This window comes from Primulina tabacum, chromosome 13 (genome assembly GCF_025594145.1).
Source record: "Primulina tabacum isolate GXHZ01 chromosome 13, ASM2559414v2, whole genome shotgun sequence".
NCBI classification, from domain to species: Eukaryota; Viridiplantae; Streptophyta; class Magnoliopsida; order Lamiales; family Gesneriaceae; genus Primulina; species Primulina tabacum.
This window is the reverse complement of record NC_134562.1, coordinates 5,940,066-5,959,253: the sequence shown is the minus strand read 5'-3', so window position 1 is coordinate 5,959,253 and position 19,188 is coordinate 5,940,066. Positions and strand designations below refer to the sequence as shown.

The 19,188-nt window shown below is 36.2% G+C and overlaps 1 protein-coding gene and 1 pseudogene across 1 annotated transcript in view; one reads left to right on the top strand and one right to left on the bottom strand.

Moving 5' to 3' along the window:
• Positions 1–1,272: 1,272 nt before the first annotated feature.
• The window catches only part of LOC142522173 (THO complex subunit 2), a 31,175-nt gene continuing 13,259 nt past the window's right edge, over positions 1,273–19,188 (top strand). Inside the window, exons 1-19 of the mRNA XM_075625326.1 lie at positions 1,273–1,635; positions 1,825–1,950; positions 2,736–2,777; positions 3,428–3,487; positions 3,582–3,644; positions 3,749–3,829; positions 11,520–11,591; positions 11,668–11,715; positions 11,816–11,884; positions 12,043–12,176; positions 13,973–14,048; positions 14,359–14,552; positions 14,763–14,843; positions 15,031–15,238; positions 15,336–15,578; positions 15,665–15,745; positions 15,827–15,946; positions 16,033–16,092; positions 16,744–16,871. Of these exons, the coding sequence (XP_075481441.1) occupies positions 1,507–1,635; positions 1,825–1,950; positions 2,736–2,777; positions 3,428–3,487; positions 3,582–3,644; positions 3,749–3,829; positions 11,520–11,591; positions 11,668–11,715; positions 11,816–11,884; positions 12,043–12,176; positions 13,973–14,048; positions 14,359–14,552; positions 14,763–14,843; positions 15,031–15,238; positions 15,336–15,578; positions 15,665–15,745; positions 15,827–15,946; positions 16,033–16,092; positions 16,744–16,871 (2,015 nt within the window). The 5' untranslated portion in view covers positions 1,273–1,506. The remainder of the gene's footprint in view (positions 1,636–1,824; positions 1,951–2,735; positions 2,778–3,427; positions 3,488–3,581; positions 3,645–3,748; positions 3,830–11,519; positions 11,592–11,667; positions 11,716–11,815; positions 11,885–12,042; positions 12,177–13,972; positions 14,049–14,358; positions 14,553–14,762; positions 14,844–15,030; positions 15,239–15,335; positions 15,579–15,664; positions 15,746–15,826; positions 15,947–16,032; positions 16,093–16,743; positions 16,872–19,188) is intronic.
• LOC142523381 (uncharacterized) lies at positions 5,145–8,629 on the bottom strand (annotated as a pseudogene).

Below are 19,188 nucleotides of genomic sequence, written 5' to 3'. Positions count from 1 at the left end.
ATTGTTTCCACACTTATTATTGTGATCTCCTGAATATATATTCGAACAAGATAAGCTATAATCTCTAACAGGATTCTAGCACCCTTTGCAAAAACGTCCAACAAAAGAACGAGTTTATGCACCCCCTCTAAACTCTATATCGATCCCCAACAACTGAAAATGATATTCCTTATCTATGGCGGTTTAGCATTATAAAATTTCGGGAAAAAAATGTTAAAAGATGATCCAAAAACAAGAAAGATCTATGGCTTTGAAAAAGATTTCATCTTATAAACAAGCGTATGACAAATAACAAGGACAAGATTCTCTAGTCTTTTTAAAATAATCACTCAGAATTGTATTGAAATTTATTTTAGGGAGAAAATGATTGATTTATATATTGAATAAGTGAAGAATGATATTTATAAAATATAGATTATTCAGATTAAAAATCTGATAAATCTATGACTTTTGAATCAAGTGATACACAATTCATTATCATATGCAAATGCAAGATGCTCAAGAACCTGAAGAAGATATTTCATAATCCTCTGTTGATAAAATATTTGAGAAATTAAAAGATTCGTTGAAAAACAATATCATGAGAAACAATATTTTATAACAAGGAGGTTTACAATCCTGTGATGAGTGACATATCACTATTATCTTTTTGAATTTTGTAACATATTCACTTGTTTGCTTTTATAAAGCATTTACTGTTTATATTTTGTTTTGGAATCCGGAGTTTGAGGTCCGATTCCATCGTTATTATAATTGTTACGTTTGTGCCATTTGAAGGCACGGTCGAGTTGCTCTCTTCTCTCCTCTTTCTGTAAAAAATATTCTTGCCTGAATAATAAAGCTATCAACTTTTGGTGTACAAATTGTAAGTTTTATTTATATGTATTAAGTTTTTATTTTTTGTCTGTATACCATGCTAAATCATTTGTGCTATATCATAGCCTTACTATAATATGATTTAATTATGTAATTTTGAAATTCAAAATGAAATATTATTGATTAAAACATAATGTTAAAGTTTAACCAGGAAGTTAGAAGTTCATGGTGTAGTCTTTTACCTGTTTTGCCAAGATATTGCTCTCGAAAGTTTTTAGAAGTGATTTTTATGAAATTATATTTTCTGAGATAGTCTTTGGTAAAAATATTTGAACCGAGTGAATTGGTAAATATTTAAATTTAAAAGTAATTTATATTAATTTTTTTCAATAGTTTAAATATCAAATTCTAATTTTGTATTTTGTTTAAAATTCAGATACCCACATTTAATTTTTTTTGACACAATTAATCCCCGAGGGCGTGGGAAGAACAGAAAAAAGATGAGCAGCGAGAAGCGTTTCTTCTTCTACCCAAACCCTTGTAGGCACAATCTGAAACCCTAGGCAACACCAATTTCGAATTTGGACCCAAGGAGAGCCGGGGACGACTTCATTTTCTCCACTCTTTCTGAATTCAATCTCCCCGAATTCTTCAAGATCCGTTTGATTATCCGAAATAAACAAAAATATAATGTCTCTGCCTTCTCTTGAGTGCATATACTTCACCGAAGACTCCATTAGAGAGCTAAAGAATTCGAATTTCAAGTTCCCTTCCCCAGCTCCGGTTCTTCGCTTTCTTTATGAACTCTGCTGGACAGTGGTGAATAGCTTATTTTCTTCCTTCACTTTAAATCTTATGTTCAGATTCCTTACTTAATCTATAAGAACGTTCTTTTTAAGAATTTTAGCATTAGCATTTTCATAGGCGGGGTTTTGCTAATTTTCCTTTTTCTATTTCGCTTATTTGGTAAAGCTGATATTTATTTATTTATTTTCATTTGGTTGATAGGTTCGAGGGGACTTGCCCTTACAGAAATGTAAAGTGGCTTTGGAGGCTGTAGAGTTTTCTGATTGTGGTCCTGAAGGGGATGTTGGATCATATTTTGCCGATGTTGTATCCCAAATGGCTCAAGATGTGAGTTTTTTCAAGATTATATTTAATTGCATACTTAGTTCTGCCCATCTTAGGTGAATGTAATTAGTATCTCTCTCTCTCTCTCTCTCTCTATTTGTTATTCGTGTTGGCTTTATCTAAAAATGAGCTTTTTTGAATATTTCTTCAATAATGGTATGGATCTTTGTCAGTGTTTAAATATGAGCTTTTCAATCTGTGAGAACTCTCTATATCTCTTAGAGTAAGATAATAAAGTGGGTTAAACAAGGTAGGTGAAGATATGCAGAAGCATGGATAAGCCTTCTCCTTATTGTTTAGTTTTACCCTGTAGAAATAATATACAAGTTAAATTTATGGGGTTTATTTAGAAGGTGACAGATTATGCTTTGAAATATTGGACTTTAACAATCCTGCACTCTCTGATTCCTTTAGGCTTTAACTAATAACTAATTGTCATTTACCAACAGAGCCAGGCCTTTTTTTTGTCTCATGCTCTTCTTTGAAGCATGGCCACTTTCCTTCATGCTTGGTGGTTGATTCTAGACTGGCATGTGTAATTTCTTAAAATATAGTGCTTAATGTTTTATTGATTGTTTTGTTCTGCTATCGATGATGGAATATAAAACCACATTTTATTAGAAGGCAGAGACTTGGTTCTGTTATACTGTGTTAATTCCCCGCCCTTAATGTCAGCTTAATTGAAGTCCTTTTCTTAAGCAAATAGTGATTGTTGTATTGCATTGTTTTTTCAAGCTCTTTGGTATGATTACAGTTGCTTAATGATTATGTGGTATCTTGTGTTGCAGCTTTCCATGCTTGGTGATTATCGTTCTCGCCTTATAAAACTGGTTGGTACCAGTCATGGAAATCCTTTTAATCGTGCATTGTATTAGTTTTTCTAGCTCGTTGACAAAATTCTTGCAAATTAGACCTGTTTGTCACGGTGGCTTAACCATCCGAACTCTGGTTTTGATTTCCTATCAGTGATAATTTGAGAACTCAGCTCTGAAAGTTCTGTTTTGCTAATTTGTCAAGATTTACACAATACCATGGTAAATGTCGTCTGTAAGATATACTTCTAAATTTGGTTATCTGTAAGGAATATTTGTTGGTTTATTTCGTTAATACATGCCTGAATGATAAGGATTACATATGACCAGCATGATATTTACACCATAGTTCAAACCTAATTTAGCTATTGCTAATCTAATAGTTGAAGTTGAATCAATTAACTGGGACATATTTAATTTTGGACTTGGCTCATTTATTTTGATCAAGTGGATATTTTAATTTTAACAGATTACTTAAATGATGAACTTGGAAATATTATAGGGTCCACATAAAAAATGATGCAGTTAAGTACTAACTGATAAAGGTGAATATCTAAGCTATTATGTGGTTTAGGATTTTTAGTAAACATTGTTGAAGAGTATCCAGATGTGAGGTGGTGTCATGTACTATTTGTTAATCTTTGAGATATTTTTCTTGTTTCTTACAGGCTAAATGGCTGGTGGAATCTACCCTGGTTCCTTTGAGGTTTTTTCAAGAGCGCTGTGAGGTGAGAATTTTGTTAAAGAGTCTAACCTTTGTTCTATATTTTAATGTGAACGCATATGTCTTAACTTATCTGTTGATTTTGTCTGACATTGCAGGAAGAGTTTTTGGGGGAGACTGAAATGATCAAGATAAAGGCTGCAGATCTTAAATCAAAAGAGGTATTGTGGTACTATGATTACACTATAATGATCATAATTTTTTGCTATTGTGTTTAAGGCTTTATTTTTAACCATTTACTTAAGTATCACGTTTTGTATTTTAGGTTCGAGTAAATACTCGTCTTCTATACCAACAAACCAAGTTTAACTTGCTCCGAGAAGAAAGTGAGGGCTATGCTAAGCTGGTATTACCATTTGTACCTTGTATATTTATTTTCCAAATTTCCATTGATTAATTGCCAAATATGATAATTCACATCAGAATTTGACTGATTTCAGTACTTTCTTTTTTATATGAAACGATAATTTTATTATAATAGTAGAAAAAGTTACAAAAGGGCGGATGAGAAGTCCGCTAAGCACCCTAAAATACTACTACACAATTTTTAGCTGTAAATAAATTTCCAATCCCCAACTATATCTGATATGAATAGGTGACTAAACTCTGGCAACCTAGTCGACCAACTGGCAACTCTGAATTTGATCATCTCCTAGATCTCGTCTCCAGACTGTTCTGCGTATGTGAGAAAACTGAAAATTCTTTTGTTCCATTCTAGCCAAACTAACCAAAAGATACAATGAATTACCAAATACCAAAATGTCCTTTTCCCGGGAAGTAAGCCTGGCTCGAAAAGAAACAAGTCTTTCGCCTTTCTTGGAAATGTCCACTCGAAACCCAACTCTTTCAACACTTTTATCCATATACCCCTCATGAAGGAACAATGTAACAATAGGTGATCTTGGTCCTCCTCTTGTTTCCGGCATAAACTGCACCAATGCGGGCATAAAGCACATACATGTCATCTTCTCTGCAACGCATCGCAAGTCGACACTTTTCCCAAAGCCACGATCCACGAGAAAATTTGAACTTTGAGCAGGATAGTTACTTTCCAGATATTATGATGATATGAGAATAAAGGAAATATACTAATCGGGAAAAAGAGTCGTAGAAAGACCTAACAGAAAAAGAACCTGAAGGATCCTCTTGCCAAACCTGAAAATCCTCTGTGCCCAACTCCAGATTAACAAAATCTAAGACCCCTAATAACGAGCTAAACTCTCCCAATTCGACCTCATTTAAATCTCTTCTAAAGCTCACATCCCAATCAAAAGTTGAGTTAACCGGGAGATTATCAACATTGATGAAGTTAGAGATTGGTTTGTTAAACGATGTAGAAATCTGAAACAAAGATGGAACCGCTCTTTAAACGACAAATCCCCCCTCCCCCGCCCAAATGTCCTCCCCCCCGCCCAAATGTCCTCCCAAAACCATATGAGATTACCCCCTTTGAGCACCACCCTAATTAACCGATGAAAAGCCGAGTACAAGCGCGAGATAAATTTCCAAAGGCTTCTAAATGTCGAGGTCCTAGCCAACCCCACCCATTATCTTGTATACCATATATGCTCTTGATGACTTTTTTCCACAAAGAGTCCTTTTCTACTGAACATCTCCACCACCATCCCCCCTGTCTATTGGTTTACAAACTTGATCCGAAGCAAGGTTATAAAATTCGCTAGGCGTTAGTCGGGTGCCAGTCCAGCGCCTAGCGCCTAGGCCGCCTAGGCGGGGCCTAGGCGCCACTAATCGGATTCTACGATATTAAAATATAATAAATCACATACTAGAACTTCAATACAATAACATCAAATTTAAAATACGTTCAAAATATTCCCAACATAGTCTAATGTGTCATATCAATAAAATAAGAAATAATTCAGATTTCTTCCAAAATTCACAATAAAATAGTCTAATGTGTCATCACAAATTTACTCCACTTCTTCTTCTCCGAAATTTTCAACAACTTGTTCATCATCGGACACAAAATCAATATCATCATTGTGATCATCATCTTCTTCTTCAGATTCAAAATCATCCTCATGAAGTTCTCTAACTCTAGAGCTTCTTCGGGGTTGTAGATTTTCATTTGCCCCAGTTACTTCATCAACTAATTGCCAAGTGAGCCCCGAACCTGGTTCAACTTCATTTTCTTCCCCACCATCCACAATCCAACCTTGTGCATTTGAAGCATCTTTTTCAAGAAGGACGTCGACGTTCCTTTCTTTCTCTCTTTTTTGCTTGTTAAACAATCTAGCATTAAATTGGACAAATACTAGATTGTTGCAACCTATTGACATCCAACCTATTTCTTTTCTTTGTATGAATCTGAAAAAAAAAAACAGAGAAAGTAATTAGTATAGTTAGGAATATGAACATACACTTTAAAAATTATTAATAATTTATTTCAATTAAAGTTTAAACTTACTCCTTCAAATGCACTCCAATTTCTTTCACACCCAGATGAACTTGTAGTTAATGAAAGAATCCTCAATGCCACTCTTAGCAAGTTGGGTGTGTGAGCACCGTAGGTACTCCACCATGTACATGGATCAAATGTATCGTCATTTTTTTCACATGCTTTTGCAGCCAATGCTTTCCCAAATAACCCAGTCTTATCTCTATATTTTGCAAATTCATTGTTAATAATTGTATCTTGCAGTTCAAACTCATCGGCATGCAAAACTTCCATGCATTCAAAAATCCCTGCCGCGACCTCTCCATAAAGAGCAATAGAACTATCTTTGTAGTAGAAGTAGGGATTCAACAAAAAGGCCGTGGTATGCAATGATGTATCCAGTCTATCCTTCATTTTTGACTCAATAATCACTAGGATAGGTTGATAATTTGATTCGACATTGTTCAAGGCCACCTTGATATCTTCTTTAGCTCGAAGAAGCTCCCCATATAGAAACCCCATGGATAGCTTTCTATCTCCGTCAACCAATCGCAGAACTCTTACCAAAGGAGCAAATATTTTCAAACAAAGTGACACACCATTCCAAAAACTCATGCTCATCACAGTGGAGTAAGCCAATTTCCCTTTGTTTGTCTTTGACCATTTACAGTTCTCCCACATATCACTTGTAAACATGGCCCTTAAACTAGATTTTTTCTCAATCAAACTTTGCAATGTGAGGAAGTTTGATGCAAACCTGGTAACTTCTGGCCGGACTATGTCTCTTTTCTTTGTAAAACTTCTCATCAATGACAAAGTCTTATGGTGAGCATAAATGAAAATTGTAAAAGACTTGGCTTGGTCGATAATCTTTTTAAATCTTGGAAGCTTGCCAATACTTTCAAGCATGAGATTAACAGTATGAGTTGCACACGAACTCCAAAATATCCCTGGCCGCTTTTCTTTCATCAATTTAGCCGCAGCCATATTGTTGGTGGCATTGTCTGTTACAATCTGAACAACATTATGAGCTCCTACTTGTTCAACACACTTGTCAACATACTCAAAAATAAGTCCAGCTGTATGTGCCTCGTCTGAAGACTCCTTAGACTCTAAAAATACTGTACCCTCCTTGCAATTAACACACAAATTTAATATGCTTATTCTTTTTCTATCACTCCATGCATCTGTCATAATCGAGCACCCGTTCTTTGCCCATTCTTCTTAGTGCTTCTTCAACAATTGCTTTGTTCTTTCAACTTCAGCTTTCAAAATTGGCTCTCTAAGTTGATATTGAGTTGGAGGCTTGAACCCTGGCCCAAATTGACCCACTGCTTCCATTAGTTGCTTGAAGCTATCATTATCAAGAGCATTGAATGAGATTCCATTTTCATAAGCCCATCTCCCAACATATTGTTGAACTTGTTGAGTTCTCTCTTTGAAAAGAGCCTCATTTATATTTTTTTGGCGAAGCACTTTACTCCCACTTGAACTTACATTTTCTGGAGCAATCATCGATGCATATCTATCCATGGACCAAGTAGATGAGGCTTTTTAATTCCATCTATCCCTTCAATTTCAGCATCTTCTTCTTCGTCTAGAGAAATATTCACCTCCGCTCTACAACTTTTTTCTTCCAGTATTTTGTTTTTCTTTTTGTTCTTCCCTTCTAAAATAGCCTGTTTGCACTTATTACGATCTTCATGAGATGCGATTCGACACTCAAGATACATTTCCAGGTATATTTCCTATTTGCTCCTTGATTCTATACACTCCACCAGACATAATTTTTCCACACAACTTACATTTAACTTTGTCGAGGTTCTTAGGATCAATCAACATACCAAACTCCCATCCAATGTCATTCGACTTTCTCTTCAAAATCCCAGATTCAGGCTGAGTGATGGATGCAGTCGACGATGGATTGCTTGCCATTGAGCAAGTAATGATATAGTCACAACAGACCTGAAAATTTAATGTGATAACAACAAACAAATGATAGTACCAAAAAAGCTCAAAATCACTCCATATATTTTGAAGCATGAAGAAAAATGACACTGAGCAAGTAATGATATAGTCACAGTAGATTTTTAAGTACATTTAGAATTTAGATACAAACATGAAACAACCATCATAAGATTACACTGGAAAATTAGTTTGTTAGAGTTGTCTTCATTTGCATACACCAACTCTAATTGCCACACTCAAGGTTATAAACCTACTGCTTCTACCATAGACCACCACACAATACGAGTCAAGACCTACTGCTTCTACCATAAACCTCTTGCAAGTTGCGCCAATAGCCATCCCAAACACCCACGTTCACAAAAGTTCTACTTTCATGAACCATATAATTATGCACACAAATCACAAGGGTCATAAAAAAATACACAAACTGAAAATCAAGCCTCACTAATAGAAACCACACAACTTTCTGAACATTCTGTAAAAGCTCAATTTTTTACAGCAACATTAAAGTAACAGCAACACTAATACAAACTGCACAACTTTCTGAACATTCTGTAAAATCAAGCCTCACTAATAGTTTCTTCGACAATGGCCACCCATTAAAGTAAATAAAAAAACAAACAGCATGCATGCCTAGTGGGAGAACGAGGAGTGCTTCTGGAACGGCCAATACATCAATACTTATTCCAAATAATTAAATGCACGGCCAATACCTTGAACGAGGAGTGCTTCTGGAACGAGGAGTGCTTCTGGAATCTGGAACGAACACCTTGAACGAGGAGTACTTCTGGAACGAGGAGTGCTTCTGCCTTCTGGAACGAGGAGCGCTTTTGGAAAATAACGTGAAGAAAGAAACGCAGCAGCCCAGAAAGACATCAGCATACCTAGTGGGCCAAAATTTTATTTTTTAAAATGGGCTTTTCAGCGGATCATTGAATTTTCAATTTTGAAGCCCAAAATTTTTTTTTTAATTCAGGCCCACCTAGGCGCCCATCCTCCGCCTAGGCGCGCCCAGGCTGGCCGCCGAGCACCTTATCGGTGCGGCCGGCCACCGCCTAGCGCTAGGCGGCGCCTAGGCCGAATTTTAGAACATTGATCCAAAGCTACTACATGACAATGCGTATCCCCATCGGCTCCGTCCCACATAAAATCCATCATTAATTTTTCCATCCTTTTTGCCACACGAATTGGCGCTTTAAATAGAGACATGAAATATGTTGGCATCGCACTTAACACCGACTTTATCAGCGTAAGCCGACCTCCCCTTGATAGAAACGCCTTTTTCCAGCTTGCCAGTTTCTTGGACATTTTGGATGACACGGGTTCCCAAAAATCGATTTTTCGTAGGATTGCCACCCAACGGTGCCCCGAGATACTTTTTCGGCCATTTATCCTCTTTACACCAAATTGCTAACGCCAACCCTTCGACCTACTCTTCCGTAAAATTAATTCCCAGCAAAACGCTTTTTTCCAAATTGATTTTCAGCCCCGATTTGAGGCTGAATGAATTTAAAATTTCCACCAAAGCCATCAAATGCCTCTCAGATTGGACAAAGAACAAAGTGTCATCGCGAATTGAATGTGTGAAATTTCATTCATATATCTCCCTGCTTCCAACCCTCTCATCTCATTCGCTATCTTAGCCCTGTCTACCAAATGCCCCAGTCCATCGATCACTAGGTCGAAAAGAAAAGGGGATAATGGGTCCCCTTGCCTTAGACCTCTCTCACCTTTAAATTTCCCCCGTGGCTGTCCGTTAATAAAAATTGAGAAAGAAACATTGGAGACACCCCTTGATCCACTTCCTCCATCTAACGCCAAACCCTTTCTTTTGTAGCATGAAGTCCAGAAACCTCCAATCCACGTTATCGTATGCCATTTCCAAATCGACTTTGAGCACCAACCCTTTTTTCTTTTTCATTATATATTCCTCTACTATTTCGTTCGTAATAAGACAACAATCAGTGATCTGTCTTCCTTGAATAAAGGCGCACTGGTTCTCAACAATTGTATTACTCAATACTTTCTTCAACCTGTTTGTTAAGACTTTAGCCAATATCTTGTGCATACTCGTTATCAAACTGATAGGTCTAAAGTCTTTAACTTTGATCGCTTCCTGTTTCTTTGGGATAAGGCAAATGTAAGTTTCATTGGTGATGCCATTGACAATGCCTCCATGATAAAATTCAGCGAACAACTTCGTTAAATCCGCTTTGACCGTATCCCAACATTTTTGATAGAAAGCCATTGTAAACCCGTCCGGCCCTGGTGCTTTGGATCCATCACGCTCAAACACTGTTTTTTTTAATCTTCTCTTCCGAAAATGGTATTTCCAACTCTTCAGCTTCAAGCCTAGCTAAAGGACTCCATTCCAACCCTTCGAATCCTCTCCCCTCGCCGTCCGATTTCCTATAAAGATTTCTGTAAAAACTGATGATTATTTCTTCAATCTGACTCTCCTCCGTAACCACAGATCCATCCTCCAGTTCCACCTTATCTATCATCGATCTGTTCCTTCGATTATTCATTAAAGTGTATTCAGCCATCTGATTTTAGCTTTTTGATTATCCATTTGGTACCTTCTAAGCGACAAAACTTCCGATTCACATCTCGCCGTCTTTCTTTCCTCATGAAGAATGTCCGGCCAAGTTCCCTCGGCTTCTAATTCGTCCAACTGTTTAATTTTGTTTGCCAGCTCCGTGTATCTAACTCCCACATCTCCGAAGACCTCTCTATTCCATTTTGAAACCTCCATTTTAACTCCATTAAGTTTCTTCATAAACTTATACCCTTCCCAACTTTGACCGACCCCTTTATTCCACCATGACAAGATTGATTCTTTAAAATTTTTGTGGGACAGCCAAGTATTTTCGAACCTGAACGGCGCAGGACCTCAACTGAGTTTAGTTGTATCAAACAATACTTGATAGTGGTCTGAAGTAATTTTGGGTAACATCGTTTGTCTGAAGGTAGGGAAAATGTCCATCCATCCCCCGGAGACTAGATATCTGTCTAAACGGCTGCATATCGGGTTGACCCTAAATTAGACCAAGTGTACTTTGCGTTCAATAATGGCGGATCATGCAATCCCAATTCCCCGATTTCGTACGTTGGTTTTGTTGTGATTTTATCGATATCTTTTTTCTCTGTTGTTTCTATAATTTGTGACAGAGAAGCTAGTTGTAGAGAAGTAGAACTGAAGGATAGACATAAATATGCATAAACTCATTAAACTTGGATGCAAGTACATAGCTCGTACATCTTAGCCTCAAGTAACTTGCATGCCTGTAAATCCGTTCACTCTTTTTCTTGATTCCGTGAGGATATAGTTATTCATCCGATTATCCCCACTTTATTCATTTTAATGGGATTCCAATAAGTTGCCTCAGAAGAACTGAATACTTTTATTGAATTTCTATTGTGTTGAATAAGTATTAATAATTGAGAGTTTGAAGAAACATGCTGGAATAAATTATCATGTTTTTCTCTGGTTTGTTTTTGCTGGATATATCCGTTCATCTGAATAAATTTTATTCCTTTTAATGGTATTCCAATGTGTAGAATAGATCAGATTAGTTCTCGTATTTTTCTCATATTGAAGGATACATCCACTCGATAGATTGATCAAGCAGTCAATCAATAAATTAATCAGCTTGTTCTCGGATTTTAGGTCACCCTCCTCTCTCAAGTTCCTAAAGCGTCGACCGAAAATGCATCAGCTGCAACAATCGGCATTATCAAGGTTCAAACTAATACGAGGATTAGTTTAATGGGGATTTTTCTTTCATGTCTTTTTCTAATTTTTTAATCCTTTACAGTCATTGATTGGTCACTTTGATCTTGATCCAAATCGAGTTTTCGATATTGTAAGTTGGATATCTAATTTTCAAATTAATGCTTCTTATATAGTTATACTGTTTCTTCACTCTATACAATTTATTCTTACTGGAGTTTTGTTTGTTAAAGGTGTTGGAATGCTTTGAGCTTCAGCTTGATAACAGTGTTTTTTTGGAATTAATTCCGATGTTTCCCAAGGTATTGAAGCTGATGACGTGCAATGTACCCTTTGTACCTTGATTTTGAATGTATCCACTGATGCCCTATTGTGTGTATATTGTTTCTCTTCAACATGTTCTTGGTGCTTCTATGAGAACGGAAATTTGTGTTGGTCATTCTTTTTTCATGTTGTGCAGTCCCCTGCTTCACAAATTCTTGGGTTCAAGTTTCAATATTATCAGCACACGGAAATTAACAATTCTGTACCAAATGGGCTCTATCAACTTGCTGCATTGTTGGTAAAGAAAGACTTCATTGATGTTGATAGCATGTGAGTAAGCTTGCATTCTAGGCGTTTTATTTAAGTTGCAAGCTGGTTTTGGTGCTCTGTGTTTCTACACAGGCACTTTGTTGGGTAAATCATTTAATGATTTAATCTGGTAACACATTTTTCATGTTTTTAGTTACTATTGCACTTCAGTTTTCTGGTTCCAGGAGATATGGTAACTGTTGAACTGTGGCCTCAATTTAGTTCTTTCTCTTTTAAGACTTTAACAAGATCTAAATTCGAATATTTGTTGTTCCTGTTACCTGCTTTTATTTCTCATCGAATTCGGAGAGTAACCAATAAAATCTATGGATTAACATCAGAAAACAAAAATGACACCTCGGGTCTTGAAAGATCGGAGGAAAGGAAGCTTACAATTTTTTTTTTTTTTGATAACAATCGATAATATATTGATTAATAAAATTAATTACAAAAAGTGAACCAAAGGTCCGCATAAAAAACCCATAGTCAAAATAAATTAACATAATACTAGACCCCAATTCATATACAACTCTGAGAACGAGAATTATTTAAACTCTACAATCATCAAACTCCTGCCAAAAACCCTGAATTTAATCTTGTTCCAACACTCCTCAATTGAGTCTTCTTGATCTTCATTGTTCCATCAATCCTCAATTGTGTCTTCTTGATCTTCAAAGATCCTCTTATTCCTCTCCATCCACATAGACCAGTTTAAACAGTGAACTACCATATTCCAAAAAAATTCTGCCCATCTCCCCAAATCTCCTATGAGATCCGACTTTAATAAATCCCAAGTTGATCTCGGTACTCAAATTAGGCAGAACTCCGTCAAAGCTTTAAACGAAAGACAACATGAAAAAGGACAATGGATGATCAAATGGTCCTGAGTCTCCACCTCTTTTACGACATAATACACACCAATTTGGACAAAGAGAACAAGAAAACTTTTTTTGCAACATCTCAGGCGGTGCTAATTTCTTAAGCACTGTAATCCACGAAAGGAAGCTTACAATTGGGACAAGTTATTTCATTTACACACTTGAATGCATGCCATCTGGAACACGTATTCTGATTCTTTAGAGTAACTATTTAATTTTCAGCGTCTTCTGTACTTGGCTTTATGTAACTCATCCAAAGAGTTGAAAAAAGTCATGGGATTTACGAGGAGGGCTTATCCCTGGCATAGTTTTGTCGATGAAGTAGAACGAATGAACATTCCCGAGTTACTGAGTTTTGAATTTTTGTTTCTATGAACTGATAAAATCTAAGGTGTTTTTTTTTACCTAACTCCTGTTAGTTTAATGAGTGTAGAGGTCCTCTTTTTTTTTTTTTTAACTAGCTACAAAGATAATATAAATGTTTAAGAGGAATATAGTTCTCAACTCATGCGTGATTTTTTTGTGTGAAATGAACTCGTGTGTTTTTGAAGTATAGACTAGAGGTTATGGACCTACAAAGCAACGGGAATGATTAATGTGTTGCTACTTAACAGTTTTTCCGTTGTAATCTTGGTGTACTCTAGTGGTGCTTAGCACGGTTTGACTTTGGAGGTAGAGAACCTTTTGTGCTATGCAGTACTTTTTCAAAAGTTTAACTTTCTGTATGAATTTTTTCCCCATCTTTTTTTGTCACTTATTCCTCGCCTAGATCTATTGCAGCTGTGACACTTCTCTCACACGTTTATCACTGCTACATATTTATTTTTTGAATATTTTTTTTATTTTTTTGATAGGAAACAATATTTATTTTTTTAATATGCTCGGTATAAACTTATTTTTGCATGTTGATATTCACATGCGATTTGGTATTTCATTCAGATATGCCCATTTATGTCCCAAGGACGAAGAGGCATTTGAGCAATATAATGCTTTTTCTGTAAAGAGACTTGATGAGGTGATTCTATTTATTTATTTTCTGTATGTTGCTTTTATGTTATCACCACTCTCTGCACTTGTTAAGATGTTATATCATTCAAGTAATTTTCGCTGCATATTTTGTTCTTTCCTCAGTAGTTATTGACTGTTAAATGCACACACACATGAATGCACCCGCTAATATGTGATTTGATTGATTGAACACTTTTGACATTAAACACTTGCTTATTTTTGCAAATGTACCTCAAGATTTTCCATATTTACGTTTTTAATCTTCTCTACTTTTTATTATTTCATGATCTTATTTCTTATTTCCTTGCGATGAGCAGGCCAATAAAATTGGGAAAATTAACCTTGCGGCCACTGGGAAGGACCTCATGGATGACGAGAAACAAGGAGATGTGACTGTAGATCTTTTTACTGCTTTAGACATGGAAAAAGTGGCAGTTGCTGAAAGATCGTCAGAGCTTGCAAATAATCAAGCCCTAGGTCTACTGATTGGCTTCCTTGCCGTAGATGATTGGTAGACTTGAATCATCATTTTAAAATTCTAGTGCTGTGTCGCATTGTTGCTTTAAATATCATTAACATCATCATCATTGTTCTGATTCTCTCACTTTCCTTGAAAAAACACTATATACAATGGTACTAGAGTAGTTTTGGTCTTGTTGAAAAGTAAGATTTGAGGAACTTTATTCCATTTGAATTTACTTTTTACTTTTTGATTTCTCAGGTTTCATGCTCATCAGCTATTGGAGCGTCTCTCACCTCTCAATCCTGTGGAACATGACCAAATTTGTCAGGGGTTGTTTCGGTAATTCAGATTATCCCGTGTAATTAGATGTGAAAATTTTAATGGGAAATAATGCTAGATGTCTTATATTGATTTGTCTCACTCTTTCGTCTTTTCCCTCTATGTCCTTTCTTTTTCTTCCTTGGTGTTCATTCTTCTCCAAATTCATCACTGAGACTTTCTAACACTTCTATGCTTATTTGTCCAGGCTTATTGAAAAACAAGTTTCCTCAGCTTACAAAGTCGTGTGCCAATTGAGAGTTTCGATTTGTGATGCATCCTATGGTACTGGTGTTGATTCAGAGGCAGCAAATTCATACCTCAAAAAATCCTTCCTCAATCTACCTAATGAACTGTTTGAGATGCTTGCTTCTGCTGGACCTTATCTTTACCGTGACACATTATTACTGCAGAAGGTCTAATGTTCTCGTCTTGTATGACTTAGTTGTTGTTCTTTTGCTTTTTATTATGAAATATCCACCCCTTTTACTGATGGCCATGAATGACATGCAGACCACTAGAGTGTTGAGAGCATATTTTCTTTGTGCCTTTGAGCTTGTTAACGGTGCCGATGGGGCATTTTGTACTCATACTGATTCTTTCGAAAATCTGAATCCTCGCCTTCACCTGAAAGATGCAAGATTAAAAATTGAGGAAGCACTTGGTACATGTCTTCTTCCTTCTTTGCAGTTGATTCCTGCTAATCCTGCAATTGGACAGGAGATATGGGAACTAATTTCCCTTCTTCCGTACGAGGTAGCTTTTCCAACTGATTCTATATGATAGCACATTAGTATCAATTGTATTCAGCAAAATAATAATTTTGTAAACTGTTTCTACAGGTGCGATACCGTTTGTATGGTGAATGGGAAAAGGATGACGAGCGTTTTCCAATGGTTTTGGCAGCAAGGCAAACAGCGAGGGTATGTCTACTGTTTATGAGACTGTTTCTTTATTATTTGTACCATTTGTTCTTTAATTTGTTTTCTGTTGGTCTTTTACAGTTGGATACTCGTAGGATTTTAAAACGCCTCGCCAAAGAAAATTTAAAGCAGCTTGGTAGAATGGTTGCCAAACTAGCTCATGCAAATCCAATGACAGTGCTTCGAACAATTGTTCATCAGGTAGGTTTTTTGGTTAAAGAATACATTATTCTACTTGATAACTGAACCTCTAGCTGAAACACTTATCTAGCCTCTTTCATCTATAGATTGAGGCGTACAGGGATATGATTGCTCCAGTTGTAGATGCTTTCAAGTATTTGACACAGGTCTTTTAATATTTTGTGCCCTTTAGATTGTAAGATTCATGAATACTTTCCGCCAGATTAAATTTTCTGTAGTTGAATAAGGTTTATTTGGTCTTTCTTTTCCCTGGTATGAAATTAGATCCGTTGAAGGTTCATGGACGAATTTTCTAAATTAACTAGTATTTGTTCACTCTTTAGGATTGCATTCGCATGAAGTCATAAGATTAATTAAAAATCATTTCCTTTTGTCATGTTTGCAATGATTATTCTGTGTAACGTTGGCACAAAGTGGTTTGGTATGTGAGATTTTTTGCTGTTTCTACAAGAATTTATACGGAGTTTCATATTTGATTTCTTTTAGTTATATTTTAGTTTTATTTGCATGTGTACCTGGATAATTTCAGCGGAGTGTATTGCAAGCGTTTTGGCTTATTTGCATTGTTGTGCCTATTGTTGTTCTGTTAATCATGTTCTGTCACTAGTGAGGCAGGAAAAAACGATTCAACTATTTGTCATTAAAATGGTGGGGGCGACCATTATTTATGTTCTACTTAAGCTGATGACTGTCTTCATTGTACAATGATTATAGTTAAATTTTTTGAGCAATCAAGTTGTACTCTTATGTAACGTGTCTCTACTTTTTGTTTATGTCCAAATGCATGCATTTAACAGCTTGAGTATGATATCCTGGAATATGTTGTCATCGAACGCTTGGCTCAAGGTGGACGCGAGAAGCTTAAAGAGGATGGTCTTAATTTGTCAGACTGGCTCCAATCACTGGCATCATTTTGGGGTCACTTGTATGTACCCTTGCGCCATGAAATTTCTTTGGTTACTTAATCATTTTGGATGTTTATTGTTCGAACTTCTAATATTCCTTGTTCATTGGTTCATTGTGTGAGTATGTGGGTGTCTTGCCTTGAAATTTTGATTTATTGTGTATATTGATTTAACATGTAGCTACACGTGTTACTGAAATAATCTTTTACTTGACCTTTATGAAGTGAGATTAGCACTTGAAATTCACATGGGTCTTTACCTTTTTTTATTAATCCTAGCCTTTTATTCATTTTTGTCAATGCATTTGTTATTGAACTTCTGGTCCTCTTAACCACACAAAGGTGTTAAATAATAATGAATCAGTCTCTTTTAAATAGAATCAGATTTCCCGGGGATGCTTTACCCAGTTTTGCGGGTTGTGTAATGTCCTCTGGAGAAGCTGGTTGTTGAAGCTGCAGATTTATTGGACCTTGCAGTTCTGGCTGATTGATGGCTCCAGTTTAGCCTGTTCGTGGGAATGTTGGGCTGAATCAGATCTGTCTTTGTATGGGGAATACTCGTGTAATTTGGTTGTAAAGAAGCCAGTTTATGGGCGGGCATAATACACTAAATACATCTTCCCTGTTTACTTGATAAGGAGGCTGGAATTGTAAGCAACTTTTGGGTAGTTAAGGATTTTACTTTCTATGAATATTGGACACATCAACTGCTCTCCCGAAGATTTCCCTTGCAAAAAAGAAACATTACATTCCTATATGTTTAATGCTGGACGATCTAGTATAGTGAACTTCTTTAATGGGGGGAGAAATGTTTTGTTGACATCTTAAATGAAACTCTGCCTTTTGTTCTGGAATGGCCTTTAGAACACAAGTTGGTTTGGTATCACAGAACTAATCTTAGAAAATAAGGCCAATATGTGAATGCTATGAGGATTGGTATTGTCTGACTTTTTGGGGGATTGTCTTGAGTACTGAGACAAGGGTACCATCTCATTGGGGTGATGTAATTATTGATGGCCATTTTCTGCTGTATGCTCGAGCTGTGGAATTCTTGTCCAAGTCAGTGTTGAGTTTGAGTTGAAGATCAGATTTGTTATATATTGTATACTCTCTATCATTTTCCTCTGGATTTGTCGCCCTCTGAACTCCTCAATTGCATGTATCCTGGAACTTGGCATTTAAGTTATTTGACATTTTAGGTTGGCCTCTTGACTAATCATGAGCATTGTCAATGATCCTGACACTACGAACTGTTGCTTGGACTTAGTGACAAGGAATGGTAAATCTATCAGAATTATTAGGTTGACATCATTGGTGTTATTAGCATCAGGAGTATTTTACCAGCATGCAATTCTTTAACTGAACGGTTTATTTTGGATCAGTCCTGGAAGACACAGTCTTTGCTATTTCGTTCATCTTCGAAGTGAGAATCTTGTGGTACTTGGAAAGGCCAATTCAATTTCATTCTGGAGCAATGTTTCGAAGATCAAGAGAAACTTGATCTTGATTTCTCAGCATTAGCTCTCAAGTTTGCTATTTCCGCTTGCATGTAAGATGACTGAAAAGGATTTAACTAAGCATGAATTTGACTCCATTGTTAAAATTATAAGAATATTGTGCCATCAGGTGCTCGCACCTTATGCTTTGAAATGGAGGGTTCTATGCTCAGTATCAATTGTGTTGCCTGCTCCTATCCAATGTGGTTTTGTTGAGTCTGCATGTTATGATGAGTTAATTTTCAAAGAACGGGTACACTTTAATCAAGTTATAGCCAAAGAACTCAGGGTTGTTATTCTACCCATCTAGTGTGAGCATGGTGCATCATCAGATTTTCCAGCTTTTGATTGAAGGAAGAAGTCTGTTATTCCTGAAGTCGTGGGTATTTTCTTTGTGACATCTTTTTATGCACGTACAATATAATGTCAAAGTTTAGCTAACTGGTCTTTCATTTGAAATTGTGGCGAGTTTTGTATCTTAACTCGTGTTCATGTATTCAGGAAATATGATATTGAAGTTTAAATTCTTGATTTATTGCGATAATTTTATTTTTTGATCTGTGAGTTTTTTATTGTGATTCCTTCAATGATTTATCTGCAAGAGAGTATTCCATGGGGATTCCATTGATTATATGTAGCTAAGTACTGCTTCTTTTATTATTTCTATTTATTACTCGCTACTAGTTCATTTTTCAAAATTCTGTTAGTTATTTTTCTCTGATTTAGTTTAGATCCCTACTAGTTGAGGAAGGGAACATGTCATTTTTTCCTGCTTATTTCAAACTGCTTTTTTTAATTATTTAATTGCACATTTACTCCAAGGTGCACCAGTCTAGGATGAG